This window comes from Crassostrea angulata, chromosome 4 (assembly GCF_025612915.1).
Source record: "Crassostrea angulata isolate pt1a10 chromosome 4, ASM2561291v2, whole genome shotgun sequence".
Classification (NCBI taxonomy): domain Eukaryota; kingdom Metazoa; phylum Mollusca; class Bivalvia; order Ostreida; family Ostreidae; genus Magallana; species Magallana angulata.
In genome coordinates, this window is record NC_069114.1 from 36,785,861 (window position 1) to 36,806,189 (window position 20,329).

Genomic DNA, 20,329 nt, shown 5'->3' on the forward strand with positions numbered 1-20,329 from the left:
CTAATTCAATCTAATTAAAAGTAGATCTTCCATCCGCTCCATCAAAAACCGGGGAGCAATTGACAATTTCTTTATTCTCTGAACTGCATAAATTACAGTGTTGAGTGCGGATGGAAGTTCTAATTTTAGTTAGACTGAATTGGCACCACGATTTTTAATTAGATTGGGTGCCAATTTTACTTGATGAGTGACGATTGGCGGGTTTGTCAACGTATACCGATACTGACTCTTGTGAAAAAGAAATTGATTATCGATAGTGCAGCTGAGCACTATGTTTTATAACGTAAGTTATGTAATAATATGTTTTACGGTGCGACCGTTGGGGCGAGCACAGCATGTGATCAAACAATGAATTATAATAAATTAATAAAATAAAATTAACAACGTGAAATTTGAATGCCAAAAAATAAAACATACCTATTTTTCAGTAAATTTTCATTATTCATAGTTTATAAGATTTGTTATAATTTATTTATTTAAATGTAGAACAGTAGTTTAATCTCAGATACAATGTTGTTAAATAATAAAGATTTTAATATATAAATACTCATTGCACTGCATCTCCTCTTTTAAAGTGATTGTGATTATGATTGATTGATTGATTTCCCCCTTTTTTTTTGCAGTAGACATTTTTTCTTAAACTTAAATATAAAACTTGACTCATCATAGAGCTCCCCCCCATGCTGATTTTTTTTTTCATTTTTGTCAATTTATACATAGAAAATCGACTTACCATGGATTTGCCCCTCCACTTAAAAAAAAATAATTAATGTTTAATTTTATTTTTAATTTACGCTTAAAAATATTTGCTAATCATGTTAAAAGAACATGGTCTTGTCCCCCCCCCCCCCCCCTCATGTAATAAATGGAAGTGAAAATAAAGAAACCATTGAACTGCTAAAGAGCTGAAGGATTAGAATTTTCATGATTTATTTTTCTTTTTGCTTGCAAAGATTTTTTGGATGAGGCTGCCATCCACCCACCCACCCCTTTAAAAAAAAGGCGCTGCTACGTATAACGTTACGTTTCAGGAAATTACCGTAATTATAGCGAGCGCAGCGAGGCGGCGCGAAGCGCCGCTCGCGTAGCGAGCTCCATAGACAACGTGTACGAGCGGAGAAAATTCGAGTGAAATCTGCACATTGTTCAAAGAAATTTTTATGAGGCCACGTGAAAACGTTCTACTATCCCAGTGATCCTTTGCGGTGCATAGCAACATGGTGGAACAGGAAGAGTTTCTACGGAAAATTCTTACCTAAAAATAGCATACATCATTTTCATTTAACAATAGAAAATCCTTTTAAAAACATTAAAGTAAACAACACATATGCTTACGTAAAATTTTTGCTGATATATGACGTCATTTCCTTCCCCGAATTTGTCCGACAATTTACGAAAACTGTCGAGCGCAAAAGTTAAGTATGACGTCACAGTGATCTCGGGCTATATATTCCAGCAATAAATTTAGAGGTGGATCAAGCATCTGTACTAGATGTAACGTGTAGAAAGTACTCAGTTTCAGTGTTAACGGTGACTCTTTGGCCGATTAGTTTTGTTTTGAAAATTTTTTTGCTCAGTTAATACGCATGCAAGTTCCATGCTAAATTTACTGTCATCTTGATCCAAACACATAATTATGCATACATTAGACCTGTAGGTGACAAAAATTATTAAAAAAGAGAAGAAAAAAAAGTCCAATCATTATTAGATCTACGTGCAGCCACGTCATTTTGTAATGAATAAATAAAAGAAATAAATTAAACTTTTAAAATATCTACATGTATTTGTTATAATTGCATATGTGGTCAAACCTTAAAATAATATTGGATAACACACTAAAAAAGGGTGAGGGCACATGTCTACAACGCTTATATAGCGTACAAAAATTAAAAAGATTAAAGACAAAATTGATGTCATGGAGGAAAATAATTAAAACACTGATAACAACAAGGAACAAAATGAGAAATAACACAGACACACAATTTATTGTTTACTGATTTTAATGATCATTATTAAAAGGTAAAGGAATGATAAACCATTATTGTATTTACATTAACAAAAAACCAAACGGCTTTGTGTTAATCTAAATATTTTAATAAGTCTGTTTAACATTTTATTAATGCTCATTTGTAGTTTGTTTAAGTGTATAAGCCAAGGAAGGGACCATTGGAATAAAAGTTTAATAACTTTGGGTTCCTTGTGGCGGTAAAAGTTTTCAAACAAAGCCCAAATTTTTTGGTTAGGGCAAGTCCACGGGTTGCATTTAACAATGATGACAGATGTGTGGTTGCTTCTGCGCTCGCCCCAACGGTCACACCGTAAAACATATTAGTGAATAAAATAATTGTGAGCATTCATCCAAATTAGTGCAATTTACAACTGTTTCCTGTATCTGAAGAAATGTCCTTATTTGTCAGCTGTTCTTTATCTTAGCCTTTGCAAGATTTTGAGAGGATTTTGGTCATTTCAGCAGATTTACAATAACTTCAATTAGAGTAATTTCCCCTTATCAGTGCTTATTGTGACGTCAAAGCTGACGTTGGTTAAGTGTCGTCTTGCTCTTTAAAACTCCCCTGAGATATAAAAGTATGCGAAGTATACTGTTTTATTTACTTAAAAAGCATGATGTTCTTAAAATTACACATCTTATAAGCTTTTCAAAGGTTTTACTTTGATTCTCGGGAGAACGTGATGTTGGAACGTGAGGTTGGAAACCATTGGTACTATGAATTGTGGGTCAAAATTGACTGACTCCGAAAAAATATATCGGATCAATGTGTAAATGTTTGTGAAGTCACACGATTATTTTTGATTGAAAGTGTACTGAGGTGAACTTTAGAGGTAACATTGACTGTATGTCGCTTACATCGTTATTGTTTTTACTGTCTAAATTTGTCTTGCTGATTCTCGTGAGAGTGTGAAGTGATAAAAATTGCCATGATTACAGGGAACTACTGGGACGATTAAAACGATGCATTACTGGTCCGATTTACTGACGCCAAAAAAATCCGTTGAATGAATGTGCAACTATAGTCCGAATTTTCTATTCACACACGCCTTGCCGGTAGAGCTCGCTTCGCGCCGGCGCTGCCTATTACATGTGTAATAAATAAATATGTACACCACAGACATCCAGGCATGTAGCATAGCTTTTCAGGGTGGAGGGGTCATAAGATAAGTAGAGAGACCATGCATACAGTTGTCTTTTACGTTTAGTTTCTTACTGAAACAAAAGAAAAAAATGCATACATTTATCTTAAAAAGGACCCCTAGACCAAATTCAACAGAACTGTTTTTACATGTACGTTTGTTCAATAACTTAACTATATTAGTAATATCCATTTCAATGTACTTTCCATTCTAAACTACTATACAGTTGTAAATTGTTATACTTGGTAAGAACCTCGTAAGTTGTAAGAACTTGTGTTCGAACCATTTGTATATGTTTATGCAATAAAATATGTTCAAACCAAAGGACCCCTCCTCCCTATAAACTAATGCTACGTACCAAATATGATTTTCCATAAAAACCGGAATATATATAGTTCACGCCATTCAGCTTCTACAATTAACAATGAATAGATATGCATACTACAGACGCATTCATGCGCGGATCTATAGGTCGGACCCCTGCCCCCTCCACTGGAAAACCATGTTCTGATTTCACATAGTAATATTACCGAAAATAGGAAATGCTCATGCAAACTGAAATAAGAAATTCCTTTTTAAATCTGAATACATTATGTAAATATCCCCCATTTCAAACATGTGTCATGTAAATTGTAGAATTTGAAAAATAATCTACATGGTACCTAAATTGATCAACAAGTGCATATATACGTTAACAAAAAAAAAATATATATATATATATATCCACCCCCTCTCTTACCTAGCAAACATAATATTACCTATAGCCTTTCCCCATCCCCGAAATATCTCAATGCTCGTTTAAAATATGATGTTAAAAATTAAAAGGTTCTGTCAAGTCTAAATTAAATGAATTTGAGCAATGTCATATAAAGTATAGCAGCATGAACGCTTGTCAGGTTCCCGAGACCCCTCTTCAAAGGGGTCTTGGGGCCTGACTACTTGAACGCATAATTTAAATTTGTTATTTTGAGAATATCAAAACTTTTTTTTTTTTACAATTTTCCGAAAAGTTCGAGTAAGGCCAAATCATAGACCAAAAGAAAAAGGGATGTCCCCTACGCCCGCCCTGACCCCGACAGTTTTCTTCTTCTATAATTCACAATTGACTACAAAGTCTTCAACTTACATGTATTTCATTCAACAAAGATGCTATGCATTTGTGCTTAATAAGTTTAAGGACTCGTTGCCCCATGCTCTATCAGTTCTGACAACCACCAGTTGCGTTTATAACTCAATATTATAAACGCAATCGGTCTCTTTTTGAAACGTTGGACCCCCCCCCCCCCCACCCTAAAAAAAAAATAAAAATTATATATATATATATATATATATATATATATATATATATATATATATATATATATATATATATATATATATATATATATATATATATATATATATATATATATATATATATATATAAACTATTGATAATATCATAATAGCATATTGATCCATAAAAGTTACTGTTCCAGTGGTTTTTCCTTTTTTTTTTAATAATTTGTTTATTGTTTTTTTTTTGGCGAGCATTGAAAATAAACAGTCTGCACGCAGAGCTGCTCAACTACTAAGTTGCGTTCATAACTCGAGATAAATCCAATATTGATCTCATTACAAAAAAAAAAAATATGCAAACAACACGTCTTAGTACATGCCTACATGTATGCTAATGACTTTATTTACTGAAATAACAGCAGAAAATATTGCATTGACGATACGGTGTTATAACTGATAAAGTGTTTATTGCTTGATTAAAGAACATGTTGAATATCAAAATAATTTAACCAGTTGCTCGATTTTGATATAGAATAGGGTCTAATCAGGGAAGTTAAAATTTTATTCTTAATACCTTTCATACATGTCATTATATTTTTCTTTTCTTTTCATGTTAATTAATGATAAAATTTATTTTTACTGAATAGAGTTGTGCGCCCTTAGAAAACTCTTTAATGTGAGAGATACGTTCAAACGTCGCCCACCCAAAATGGCGAGAAGGTGAAATTGCCTATCCCGTTTGTAAAGTTCATTTCTTTGTTTCTCTACATCCTCGCGGGATATCGGAAAGTGTTCTTTTCCTAATCAATGTGTTATGTATTCGAATAACAAAGAAGTTTCTGCAATGAATTACCTGAAATATACTTTTTAATATCCAACTTTTAAACGATAACAGCAATATCAGAGAAAATCAAGCCGTCATCATGCGAGAATACAAAGTGGTCGTTCTGGGAAGTGGCGGAGTTGGGAAGAGTGCATTAACAGTCAAATTTGTCTCTGGGACTTTCATGGAAAAGTACGATCCAACTATTGAGGATTTTTATAGGAAGGAGATCGAGGTGGATTCCGCACCATCGGTGTTAGAAATTCTGGACACAGCAGGCACTGAACAATTCGCTTCAATGAGAGATCTGTACATTAAAAACGGGCAGGGTTTTGTCATTGTTTACAGTATAACAAGTCTTCAGACTTTCCAAGACATAAAAACTATGAAAGAACAAATTATCCGTGTTAAAGGAATAGAGAACATACCAATGATATTAGTTGGAAACAAAGTTGACTTGGAACATCAGAGAGAAGTGCCACGCACAGAGGGCGAGACTTTAGGGCACATGTGGGGGTGTCCTTTTCTCGAGACATCGGCTAAAAATACCCAAAATGTGAATGAAATTTTTATTGAAATAGTTCGAGAAATGAACACTAGTCCAGTAAAGGAGAAAGGAAAATGCTGTCGTTGTGTGATTTTGTGAAAAAGGTAAAGGATGATTCAACTATTAACATCATGCCTCTGTTGTCTTTGCATGTGCAGTTAATAATAGAGAAGAGTTCATAAAGTTCTGACTGTCAAAGGAATTAATTGAATTTATATAATCATGTCTTGCATGTTTAGTCAGATTTGTTTAATTCATACTAAATACATAATCATTCACTAATCAAATCACACAAAACTTTAAGAACCTCAGTCTTTATAAGTATTTCTTCTGTCAGATAATTCTCTTATTAAAGCTTTTGAAAGTATGTATAAGAGAGGTGAAAATTATTTTATTAAATAAAAGCAGATAAAGTATTAGTATCTGACAGTGACTAAATTATCCACTCAGCGTGATAAAGATAATTGACTTTAAAGTTATCTTTATGTCATTTTTAATTGAGAAATGAACATGTGTGTCAACTATACAGCACTTCAAGATTGACTGTTAATATGAAGTACTGTATGAATGACTAACATACATGTACAATTCTTAATTTAATCAATAACTTGTACAAATCTGTTATTAATTTAGGTGTATTTGTTTTTGTTCTTTTGTTACAAGTTTTTGACATTGGTGACATTTTAGTGTAACTTAAACATCTGACTCAGCCACCTCCTGTCTTGATTTGTCATCTTCATTCATTCAGTACTGTCACATTCTGTGCGTGAAACATGGGAGAAAATGGTCAGTGTACTCCATGAAAGTCGTATATAGGATTTAAGTGGGATAAACGGATATCTTTGTGTATAAATATACACAATTATTTTGTCACTTACATTGCTTAGCAAGACTAGTTTTAAGTACCGGTAGATAATTACCCCTTGATGTCAATAGCAAATAGATATATATCTGATATATGAAATCATTCCTTTCACGTACAAGTAATTTATATGCACTTTTAAAAGTATTTCTGGAAGACCCTGTGTTTATGTCATGTATATATTTATTTAAAAGCACTCCTTATGTTATCAGTGGTTACTCAGAAAATAACATTTAACAAACTTTCTGTACATTCGACTTAGAGTTGTGTAAAATGTACCCTTGTGACCCTGACTTTTTTTATGTCAATTTAGCACTCTGCAAGTGAGACCATGACATACTAAGGGTTAAATATTTAGCAGTTTTGTTGGTCTGTGAATTTGTGGAATTTTTTTTTATCAACTTTATGCATATAGGAACTGTGTTCACTTTGGTTATCATGTTGACCAGGAAGTCATTTGCTTTTAATAGTGAAGTATGCCTCTTGACTATCATATATATTTATATCTTATGAAAACCCCCACTTGAAAGATTACTCCAAAGCATTGATATCAAAATGATAGGATGCATGATGTTGAACAAATACAACACTATGTTAAAACTATCGGTACGTCATGCTCAAGAATGGTGTGGAATCAAACGTTGATTTTCTTTTTATCCTCTCCCACCATCATGACCATAGTTAACAAAGATTTTTGACATCAAATAGTAAAAAATGGATCAACATCCAAAATAAGATGTATCTCTTAAATATTATACAATTTACATGTATCATAATATAAGTATTCAGGATGATCCTGAGCTTTAGGTTGTAGACATAAGTGATACATGTTAATTACGGTAAGTATTACAGACATAACTGTGCATTTGTGTCCTATTCTGAAATTCCATGTGATATTTTAAAAATCAAAACTGATAGATTCTATTTACTATCACAGTATTGCCAAATTTGCCATCATCAATACAATTTTATAGGTGGATCATTTTGTTAGACTACATGAACAGGGAATAACAATTATACATGTATGATATGCTTAAAGTTTGAATTCTGACACTCTAAAGTTTAATATGATCGACATTTATTCCTACTTTACAAACAATTGAATCACATTTTGTGGTATTCATAATATTATATGCAATATTTTATGCATGTACACATTTATGTAGAATCATCCAAATCAATGTGTTTACACACTGAGTGGAAGCCTTCATAAGGTTTCTAGTTGCGATGTATGTTGACATTCAATTGTGGAACATGAGCCTTTATACTATGTACAAATGCCACAGATAAAAATCCTATTTAAGCACCTTAGTGCTTAATACAATTTTAATACAAAGGTACAATTTTTCTTTACCACAGTGAAATTAACAGTATTAACCACACCTCATGAAGATCTGCCTCTGTTGTAAGGGTCTGTGAGGGGGTCAGGCTTATTGATTAATGAAAAAACAAAGGATGATAAGATGTTATATCAATTGAAACTAAATATCGTATGGTTTTGTCTCTTTCACTATGACAAAATGGCATTGATCATCAAAATTATTTTGCAACAGTTACACAGAGCAAGTCTTAGGTGTTTTGCATCACTTTTTATTACCGGTATACGGGGTTTAATTCTTTAAAAAATATGTATGGAAGTAAGTCGTCTCAAAATGACATAATAGTTAATACCAGTACTACTTGATAGTCTATTTTGACTGAAATTATCAAAGTTATTCAATTTTATCACTTTGGAATTCAAAGTTGTGTATTGACAAAAGACGCCGGTGTGAGGGAGTGATTTTCCCATCCGATTTACATATTTCTGAGAGGATTAAGTGCTTTGATAGCTCAGATTAGGTACTGTAGAGGCAGCGATTTTTAATCCCAGAGTATGTATACAGGCTATATAAGTAAGCTCTTTATATCACAGCTTATCCAAAACCTAATAGAGGAATCCTCAACTTAAACCTCTAGTGTCGGTTCTTCAATTCATGTAAATATATGCAGCCACATGTATGTGTACTAGATTTATGAATTTTTTGTATACATGTACTATTGGCATAAATTTTGTATAGATTCATGCTGTGTTCATACAGCTATTGTTAAAAAAAAAACGATTCTCGATCTAATCAGTTTAAGGCATTGTCAGAGTATGAATATATACACATCCCATGATCTTTTATTTACAATTTTTATAACTGTCTTCAAATGCATTTTTTAGCAGTGTTAACTGTTAATAATTGACAATATTTATTTTGAATTGTATCGAAAATAAATAATGTTTACTATACGTTTATTAAAATTTTATATGACACCTTTGAATTTGGCTATGCTGGATTATTTTATTATCTACTTACCGGTAATATATATAGCTATACCAAAAGCCAAGAATGTATAGATCCAACTTTCAACTTCCTTACTATTAATGTATGTGGAGGATTTAGACCTTCATTGAATGCATTAATAGATTTAAGTATACCTACATACTTTTACTTACTTATATTATATAAGGAATTTAAGATATTCAGATGGAATGTAAATATAAACAGTTATATTCTTTTTTGTTTGCTTGTATGGCTGACGAAGGAAGTGATAGGTGATAATAAAAGTTAAATTACCCCCAAACAGATATGTATTTTCTTATCAATGATCGCTAGCGTAACTTCACACCCACTTGAAACCAAAGGAAATATATTGTTAACATTATATATTGAAAGAGTAGAGATTGAGTTTGATAGTACATGTAGTATCAGTGGGCACAACGAATTAAAATTATTTGTTCTGGGCTGATATCAAGTTTTTCGTATATGTATGAGTTTTTGACTTAGTCTGACATGCATGTAGCAGGTGACACACAATCTGAATCAAGTGTATATTTATTTAAAATACGATTTTTTGCTTGTATTCCTTCTTGTGAAAAGTTAACAATTACAACTATTATACTTTCATGTTAAATACTGAAATCTGATTGGTTTTAATGCAGTTGATAATCCGTTCTATTACCCTTAGCAACACACTTAGCAACCGGTAATACATGTACAACAAATTGTTACATGCACGTAAATTATGCGCATATGGTTCGCATTAGAATTCACGTCATTTCTATATAAAAGCAGTAAATAATTCTCTAAAATTAAGACATTCAGTATAATAAAATAAATAGTGCCTGTTTGGGAGGATAACAATTGAAATTGACAACCCTCGAAAACCATTGTCAACCTCCGCTTCGCGTCGGTTGACAATGGTTTCCTTGGGGTGTCAATTTCAACTGTTACCCTCCCAAAAAGGCACTATTTATATAATGTTATATATTTCTCAACATGTTGATAACACAATGGTACATGTATTCAGACTTAAAAAGATCTATAGCATGCCTCATTGTGAATGACCATGTTAATTATACACCATATGTCCCCTGGTTTTCGTCTTTTTACTGGACTCTGATGGGTATGTGCTATTGATTAATGACAAGTGGTAGGTTTTGTGTTGTAACTTTACATCAATACATAGTTGTCTAATTAGTTTAGTGCAGGTATTGGTAATTGAATAGAATGCTCGATCGTTGAAACATAATACCAAAAGCTTTAGACAAATCAATTTCATTCATAAACACGTAGAAGTTGTGAATAATGGTAAGGCGGAAATAATAGAGCATTCCACAGCTTCTGATCATCTGATACACTTCACATGTGAAGTGTAAAATACATACTGCATGTATATCAATGACTGTTAAGACATACAAGGCCAATTTAACAAGACCATGGGCTTTCAATGTGGTTAAACTATCTAGTTCAGGTATCAAAGGATGTTTGAAATGATGGTGGCCCCAGGTGAAATATGCACTGATTTCTTGGCATATTTGAATTTTGATATGATGGTGTTAATATTACTAGCCAATGATGATGACTAAATCTATTGTACCGATACATAAACTCTCTGTTTTACACAAACTTAGTCCAATGGTCTTGTTAATATAGCTATAAAAACTTCCTTTTGTTTTGGTTTTTTTTTTCATCACCATTAGACTGAGAAAAGAAGGAGGATGTCAATTTTTGTCACATCCTTTTCCTTAGCAGTTTTAAGTTCCTGTTGGTTTTATGAATTAACTTTTCCTGCTTCATCAGTAGTTTATGATTTCAGCTTGTTTTTAGACATGACTATAAAAATGTCTCTAGTTATTTGTTTAAAATGATACATCAGTGACCTGTCTGAGCCATATCTTAATAAATCTTTTATTTTTCTATTGCAGGTAGAAAATAGTTGACCAATGAAAACCAAGAATCAAACCATGTAATCCTGCCTGGCTGTTTCATTGTTGCCTGGCCAAGTGCTTTTTTGTTACTCCAGTAATGAACCAATCAGATGCCTTTTTGCATGTGTAACCATGACTACATCTTGCATCAACTTACCATTCTGGAAAGAAGACTTCTTCTAATGCAGGCCAGTTTCTGTTGACAATTCTTTGGTGCGAGCTATAGCTGTTGAGAACAAAATTATAGAAGAGATGTCTGCTCCAGTGTTTCCATAATATCAAAAACAAAATGAAGAATCGTCATCACTTTTGTATTGCAAAAATTGTTTATATACATTCTTAATTTTTTTTTACAATTTATACTTAAGGACTAGGTCATTGATTATTTACGATAGAAATTCATAGAGTATGGCATGTAGAAAGATTCAAAGCATACTATTTTCTTGTTTTAATATATCTTGGATATGTATTTGGCTTGTAAAACCATGTCACATAGGATTGTATAGTAAAGGGGTGTATGAAAATGTATATATTTTACATGTTGTACTATACCTTAGTGATGAATAGTAGTGAAATCACATGTGATTTTTACCCAGCAGAGTAACATTATTCATATTAATAGATATTTGTCATTTGTGTCAAACAAGTAGAGGCCATTTATTGTTGATTATGCATGTTGTGCAATGATATATTATACCATGATTATTATGCTTGTATATAAAATTAAAGTATTGCAGAAGCTTTAAAATTCATGTACACGTACGTTTCTATACTTAATCTGAGAAATCAATCACTAGGTGTGATATTAGTCAAATGCTTTGTTAATTAAGCCTTATAATTTTGCCAACAACTGTCAAAATGTTTGTAATTCTGTATATATTGAATTTTTATATTGTTTTTTAACAGTATGTTTGTATATATACGTCACAAGCATCTCAAAATCCAATGGTATTACAGTTGAGTCATGCAGAAAAAGGGAATGTGTGCTACTGGATTTTTTTCAAAATTTTTTTAATTAAACTTTTAAGATAATTTAACTCAACATTCAGAATAGACTGAAAATTACATGCAGATACTTTTAAATTATATGCAGATAATTTTAAATCACATGCGGATAATTTTTAATTACATGCAGATACTTTCCGCAGGCAATGGCATTTGACTCAGTCCCAATATCAAACAGTATTAGGCATATCGTGTAGATCGAGACATGAAGAAATGGCAACTTCTTTCTGATATCTTAAGCCAAACAGAAGAATTATCAAACATTAAGTACATGTTGAGATAGCACAAACTTCTAGTTAAAGTATATAGAGAACCATTGTACCATAGTAAATATCAGTTCATACGATTTCAGATCTATCTATGACATTGTATAAAAAAATTATTCTGTAATGGAAAGAGGAAGTTAAAGTAATCTAATTAAAATGTGTAACGATTGTATAATACCATAGTGCACATATTATAGAATATTTAGATTCATATACACGTATATTATTTTTCCAGGAAATTTGGAATGAGTAAAACAGGATTTTCTTTTTAAAAAATGTCCATGATTGTACATTCAGTGGGTGATTGAAGTGATATAGGACTAGTGCCATATAGGGGAAGAAAATTGTAATGTTTTCTTTATAATTATTAGAACAGACAGATTTTGAAATGTAAAAAAAATAGATTAAATAGGTGTTAATTTAGAAAGTCAGACAAAATGAACTTGTGTTTATTTTTAGTTTAAGTGGGTACTTGTTCGTGTTGTGTACTTTAAAAAAAATGTTTTTGTGAAAATAGGTTGACAACAGAGAGTGAAAGGCCTTGTTATTTTTGGAGGGGTGTAAAGATTTCTCTGTGTTAAGGATGACTGTATGGCGGCCCCTTGTGGTTACATAACGGTCAAGATTGTTGCACTTGCAGACACTTGTGTACAAGTAGACATTGGATTAGGCTTGCTACTTCATGTTTAGTCAGTGTGAAACACAAGTTGTAGGATGTGTAATTTTAAGAGTAAAAAATGCCTAAATAAGAAAAATTATTCACCAAAAATATGTACGGTATGTAAAAAAAAATTGACGTATCATCCCAAGATATTCTATATATAAATGGGTTATAAATAAGGAAGGGAAAATTTTTTTTCAGGGTTCGTCATTTATTCATTGATAGTTCTTATGAATTTAATTTTAGATTTACTTCCCTTGGCTAATGGAAGTTATGATAACAAAAGGAAACAAAGGAAAAAAAGACTTTCCTGATGTGCGTTTGTGGGGGTATATGTACAAATAAGTTGTTAAATTTGAGACTTTTTGACTTTCGACACATTTGTAATCATTATTGTCAAGATGTTTCAAACTTAATTTGTACAGATAGGAGAACATGTAGAAAATCTTGAGCCACTCTAAAGAATTTGGGTGAAATGTTGAAGTGATATACTTGTAGCTTGTTGATATGAAAATGTAATTTTGGGTTATGTTTTTCATAGACTGTGATTCACTGATTTATATGGAATACATGTATTTTCGAGGAAGGACAAATAGAATGGTATATTTATAGCTTAAGTTTAAAAGTTCAGTGAGCTTTTATCCAAGTCTGCCAGAAATATTGAAATGGCTTATTTGAAAGGAGGTCATGCATGTTGATTTAACACATTGTCATTGTGGAACTGATATTATTTATTAACATATATATACATATTAATATTCATGTGCATCAGGAATGTACACAGGTGTTAGGCAATATTATTATGTTATACAGAATGATGTAAATGTATTTATGAAATAACAATTTTCTCCAGAAAGGCGATTTTGTGAGAAACGAATCCAGTTACAATTTTTATTTATATTCAGATCTTTACTGTACATGCAAAACTGCACAAAAAATGCTAAATCTGATTTTGATGATTGTTGTATTAGGGTTTTAGCAATGGCTGACCGTTTAGCAACACCTGTAGTCTGACATAGTGACTGCTCAGTGTATATTACTTAGCTGTAGCTTGCTTGGCTATAAGTGTACTATTTATACACACCAATCAGCATTAAGATGTAAATCAAGGTCAAAGGTCACTGTATAAAATTGAGAGCTTCCGTTTTATTTTATCCATGAATGGTCACATTTATGATTTTTTTAAAAAATCTGTATTTTAAAAAGAAAGAAAATTATTATTTTTGTGTAAAATTTCTGTGAATTTGTGTTTTTGAAAGGCTAGATTTAAGCTTGCAATTAGAAATCTCACGATTATTGTTTCAGTTGTCGATTTTCAAAGTCTGTTCATTTCGTTCCTGATTGTTTCCCTTTTTATTCTTCAGTACCTCTATTTTGTATTATCATCGACAGTTCTTGCTTTGTGTCAATGTGATTTGAATACACTCACGTAACAAAAGAAAACCTTTATAATAAAATGTATACTCTGAATTCTGTTTTCTTTTCTGTTTCCATAACCTTTTCTTCGATACACCCTTTGCTATTCAAAGAAACTTCATCCCTCTCCAATTACGAGCTTCCATGTACCAAAGAAAAAGATGGAAAAATCCGCACTTTTTCCCTCTGGACAAGAGATTATTTTACATGCTTTGACTCTGGTCCTCCCAATTCCGACGGATAATGTGTATTTGCTATTCAATGAATTGTTGAATAGATGACTAAATATATGTATTATTCAAAGTACAGAATTATCTTTATGAAATGTCGCATTGTGACTGCTATTCTGGCATCATTGCTTCAGTGTCAGTTGTTAAAAAGATTGCGATATTTTAAATCGATATTAATGTACATAAGAAACTGCTATCGTTTTGAAAACAGTAACAATTACATGTATCCTATTTCTCCAGTAATTTGTTGTACAGAATCACCACTCTCTCATTCATTGTACTGCTTAGAATGGAATTTTAGAGAATGTTTTTGTATAAATTGTGGGGAAACACTCGTAAAAAAAAATCAGTGTAATCCACAAGGGCCGATAACATACGATCATTTATTATTCGGTCATTTCCATGTGGTATGGTATACATGATATGGGATGCCGTAATATCAAAACATATGTTACCGGTCCCCGTGGTTTTATTATTCAAGAAATACCAAACTATATTTACACAATCAAGACAAGTTGTCTATTTTTATTTTTAATTAACACAAAATGTAATTATAAAATGCGTCCAATCTCTGTCATATCAAGAAGACAACAATCGGACCGTCGGTGTATTATGCAGATTGAGTGCATATATCGGTAGCTTTACAGTGGGTGGGGCAGCTTATACATGCAGATAACATGACATAAGCCCGGTACTCCCTTTGGTAATGCAGTAGGCCTACGCAGAAGAGGACCCCACTTAAGATACAAAAACTCCACCCCTCTATGTCTCAATATCGAAAAACCCCGCCCTTTGTATCTGCAGCAGCAGTTTTAGAAGTAGCCATAACAACCAAAATTTTTTCGAAATCTTTGGGAAGGTTTACCTGTGTGGAATGTTGACAAATTAGCAACATTTTAATGAAGAAGTAAATTCGTTCTTTAACTTCTAAAGTTTGGGTCGAGTCGTCCATTTACTGGGTGCATACAAATACATTTTGTCATGCATCATATTGTTGCAAATATTTTTATTCGTGTAGACCCAATGAATTCAAAATTTACAATGATACTTTGACACTATCGACTTAGAACTGTTACTGAACATCAATTGATAGAAATCATTGATTCATGGGGACAAAGATCACGTGATTTAGGCACTAGTATGTGCACTAGTTAGAACTTGCTTTCAAAGTTCAATGCTACTTATCAAAGTGCCTTACCATTGATTTGTTGTACTTGAAACAAAATCAATGCGGGTGATGATTCTTGCACTTTGAAAATTGATAAGATAGTCATTTGAATAATTAATGCAAAATCATTATACATTATTAAACACTTTTTGTCAACAATGTAGACTTTTCTTGTTCTCTTGCTGCTGTATTTATATATGTAAACCCACAAATAACATGCGAGTAAGTGTCTGATAAAAATATTTCTTCAAAATCTTATCATGGAAATGTTATTTGTATAGTACATGTAATTAAAATTAACGGAAAGGTCTAGAACTATGCTTTTATAAAAAGATGATCTGAATTTGTACACGAGATTGTTTTACTGATTTAGTGCACCTTTTATCAGCCCTTTTCCCTTTAATAGTTTCAAACACTAAATTCGTAATACATTCATTTTATTTGACGATATACATGTAATTTCAATTAATTAAAAAAGATACATTTTTAAGTATGTAATTGTTCCAGTAACAAGTACCTGAAGACAAACCTTAAAATGTTCAGCTTCTTTCTATGAATGAAAAAAAGTTAAGAAAGAAGCAACAACCAAAAAACAAACAAAAAACAAAAACAAAAAACAAGACAAATAATGCCCCCGGAAATACCTGTACATCGTAATGAAAAAACCCCCACCACATCACCCCTCCCAAACCCCCTACCCTCAACAAAACAAATAGTGAGACAAAGGCACCCCCCCCCCCCCCCCGAGTTAACATTTTATTGTTTGCGATATTGAATGCAGTTTATGCGGATTTGAATGCAATTACGATACTTTAGATGTCTTCAAAACAGCAGTGATGATCTGAGGATTGGTGTAGGTCTGATCATTAGGATGTCCAGGGAAGACGGTATATACAGAGTTGAAAAAAGTGCACTTCCTATTCTTTGTGATTGGTAGATAGTACATGTAATTTAATGATGTGAATATTGTTTCATTTGTTAAACTGTTGTTCAAAGCATTGGCGATAGTTTGCTGGCGATCTACCTTACATAAAATTAGACATTTTCAAAGAAACCTAGTCGCGATTTGAGACCAAAAAATATTTTTTATGTTTAAAATGCTTAACTTGTGCATTTTAAATGACTGGCTAAAATTTGGATGTAAGATGTAAAGTTACAAGCGAGATATAGAGGTAAGAAATCATTGTTACGTTATCAAAGTTCGAGTCTTATTATGTAAAGAAATGACCAAATATTTCTGACAAAATGATTCTTGGCAAACAAGATAAACTGATTCAATGTGTTCATAAATAATATCATGAACAGAAGAAAGCTACATTTGGTTGAAACATGTACAACACATAATGTAAACAATAACGACTATTTTTTGTATATATCTATATAACTGTTCGACTCTACGATAATTTTATAAAACAAACGCAAGCTAAGCTAAGCTAAGAACAGTTTAGATAAAGACAGAATATATATATATATATATATATATATATATATATATATATATATATATATATATATATATATATATATATATATATATATATATATATATATATATATCGCAACACTGAAACCATTTTTTTTTCATTAAAACATTTCCAAGATTTGTTGCATAACTAATAGCGTTAATTTCACAGAGGTTGTCAAGTGAATCATCCGTGAAATTAGTTCACACAAGTTCTCCTGAATAATGCAAAAGTAATGCACTTTTAAAAAAAAAAACCTATATCTATACACTTTATTTTCTGATTTTATTTATACACAAGAAAAAAAGTCTTCAACAATATAGTTATATAATAGAAGCATATCTCTAATTATTGCTCATAAATATTAAATGAGCTATAAATCGGTTTTTGCATTTACCATGGTTGAGAACAAAATGTCAATTACATTGCAAGTCTGACAGTGTCCTCTATCAACCCGCCCAGTATACTATTACTATTCTATGGTTGATAGTTTTACCATAGCGGCCGTGCAGAAGATTGTCTATATTAAGTTGCTTTAGCAGTTGTAATTATGGCGATTTTAGTGTGAAAGGTTATAGGGTAACATCATTCCTGATTCTACTACGGTTGTTACTTGACACTTTATTGATGATGGTAATATGTCGGTAATGTTAGACTGTTTTGGTATTGGTGACGACAGCGTTACATGCATTTATTTACTGTTTTCTCTGTAGAATTCTAGCTGGTAACGGCAATATTAATGCCATAACTGTTGTCATCTCTGCTTAAATTCTGTGGATTTTGCCTTGAGGTATCTATATATTTTTGTTATATTTGAAAAATATACATTTTTCCATTTTGCGTGCCGACCCAAAGCCTATTTTTGCGATCACAGGCAAGTGACCAACATTGGTCAAGTTCAATTAGCTTCTTATCGAAGCGACCATTGGCGGTCAGCCTATACACAGAATTATCACCAGTATTTACGACGTAAACTCGTCCTTCGGAATCACAGCATACTCCACGTGGAATGAATTCCGATTCTTCCTTGCTGTCTGGGCTTTTCCCGTCAAAGTAATTCAGCTGATTTCCCTCTGAATCCGTAAGCTGAACCTGAAGGGAAATCCAGTCTGAAATGATAAACCAGTTTTCCTTTTTTGTTAATGGCAAGTCTAGCAGGATACTTCATCATATTTCTTCCCATCACTCTTTTCTCAGTCTCCATGTTTACCATCTTCACCATGGACGCTGGTGGATTTTCGCTGCAATTGAAGAAGACGTCCTTTTCCGTTAAACTAACAATTAGCGCATTACTTTCTTGATTATAAGCTAAACCGCGAGCGCAGCCTTTTGTCCGAAGAAATGTCTTCGGATCGGCATTTCCATTAGTTTTGATAACTTTTTTCTTTGCATTACATGAGAAAAACAAGTTCCCTTGCCCATCGCAGGCAATATCATCGAGTTTATAGTCGCAAACAAAGGAATCGAGACACGTTCCCCTGATGTCGAATAACTTGGCCACTCCTTGATTTCCAATGCACACCCAGGCTTTGTCGTCATCCAAGCACGTGATCCCCGTCACAAGCTCCTCCTCTATTTCACAATCAAACCTCTTCAGTAGCTTCAGATTCCCGCTCTCTTCGTCATCACTGGCAACGGACAACACCCCAAATAGATCTCGCACTTTTTCTTTCATCATTAACCCCTTCACGAACGAAAGTTTTGCATTATCCGTTTTTGGAGCTTGAACCGTGGCGCATTTCACGGATTTCAACCTTTCTATCAGTTTTGTGCCGTGCAAAATGATATCTATGTCATTGCCTTGCTGTAAGAGAATATCTGAAAATTCATATAGTCCAAGATACTGCAGTTTTATTTTTTCACATTCTTTAATTACGTTATTGTCAGGAGTGTATTCCAAAACTTGACCGGAATATTCATCTTGAATTTCGTCGACTAACTTATGGAAAAGCTGAGCCTGTTCTTTAATGATCTCTAGCAGTCTTTCTTCTTTATCCAACATCTTGTTTTTGCTTTTTTGGGCTTGTGATTTTTCGTTGGCCATTTTTGCGATGAATTTCTTGTGCTCGGTTTCCTCAATTGCATTTTCCAGAGCCTGTTTGTACTCTACCACTGCTTCAGACATGTTTTTACACTCATGACTTTTATGAAAGGTCATGTTGCAGTCCATGCAAATCGGCTCTTTACATGTCACACAGAAATATTTTAATTCTTGTGAAGAATGCTGCGCACACAACGAAAGGCCCTGTGAAACTTTTCGGTCACCCTTTTCGTCAATAGTTACAATTTGGTGGCTTTTTGTTCCTTGGAGTTTGGAATGCATTCGCAGACAAAATGAACAAAAGTTCTGTTCACAGGAAAAGCAATAAAACTCAGCCCTGGTTTTCTCTCCACATACATCACATTTCACGATAGCGTTCCCGTCCTTTTTAATATAGTACAAGTTCTTGGGAAATCCCTCTTCAATATTGTGTGGAACGTTGCTTTCGGCTCCACAAAGAGTACAATTGTACGTCGATTTCGCATTTTTAGCCTCGATTTGGTACTTTAGACAGTCATTGCAAAAGGAATGGTAACAATCCAACAATCTGGGGTCTTTGAAGTTGTCATAGCAAAGAGTGCATTTGAGACTATTAGGATCTTTTGATTGCCTACCTACTTCATTCTTTTGCTGAACCTTAGCGTCTCTGAGGTCATCACTACTTCCCTGGCCGGAAGTTGGACTCGCCATTGTAAATTCTAGTTCATTAGTTTCAAAATCTCAATTTGTTGATGAAAACGCAGCAGAACAACTCTACGGTCTCCGAAGCAAATGAATCCTCTTCCTAACTTTAATAAATTATTTATCGTTCTCAATCACAACTGCACACCTAGAACTAACACCGTGCTTCTGATTGACTAGAATCTCACAAACTAGCCATTTTACACATTCCAAATAATAAGCTTGGATGCGCTAAATTGTCACAGGTACAGTGTTCATGAAAATCAATTGCTTTCTTCTGTTTAGCTCTTTTAAATGATACGGTATCACCTATCGCCAATTAAATACATAATTTATCTTCTGTTCCTACACCATAGTTATATAGCATCACCCTTATAAGATTTGCGGAGTGCTGTATTGCAAAACGGTTGCGCTTCTTGTTTAGACATAACAGAATTGTAGACCGTGCTGGGGATGCCATTTGATCACGATTGATTTTTTTCTCAATTATCCATCCAACAGTCT

General features: G+C 32.9%; 1 protein-coding gene and 1 pseudogene across 1 annotated transcript; one reads left to right on the forward strand and one right to left on the reverse strand.

The window, feature by feature from the left end:
• The first annotated feature begins 5,118 nt into the window (after positions 1–5,118).
• LOC128180747 (ras-related protein Rap-2b-like) lies at positions 5,119–14,296 on the forward strand. Its single transcript, XM_052848897.1, has 2 exons — positions 5,119–5,902; positions 10,892–14,296. The coding sequence occupies exon 1, from the start codon at positions 5,352–5,354 to the stop codon at positions 5,895–5,897; it is 546 nt and encodes a 181-aa protein (XP_052704857.1). The 5' UTR covers positions 5,119–5,351; the 3' UTR covers positions 5,898–5,902; positions 10,892–14,296.
• A 3,061-nt stretch (positions 14,297–17,357) lies between these two features.
• Positions 17,358–20,130, reverse strand: LOC128181388 (tripartite motif-containing protein 45-like; annotated as a pseudogene).
• Positions 20,131–20,329: the final 199 nt, after the last annotated feature.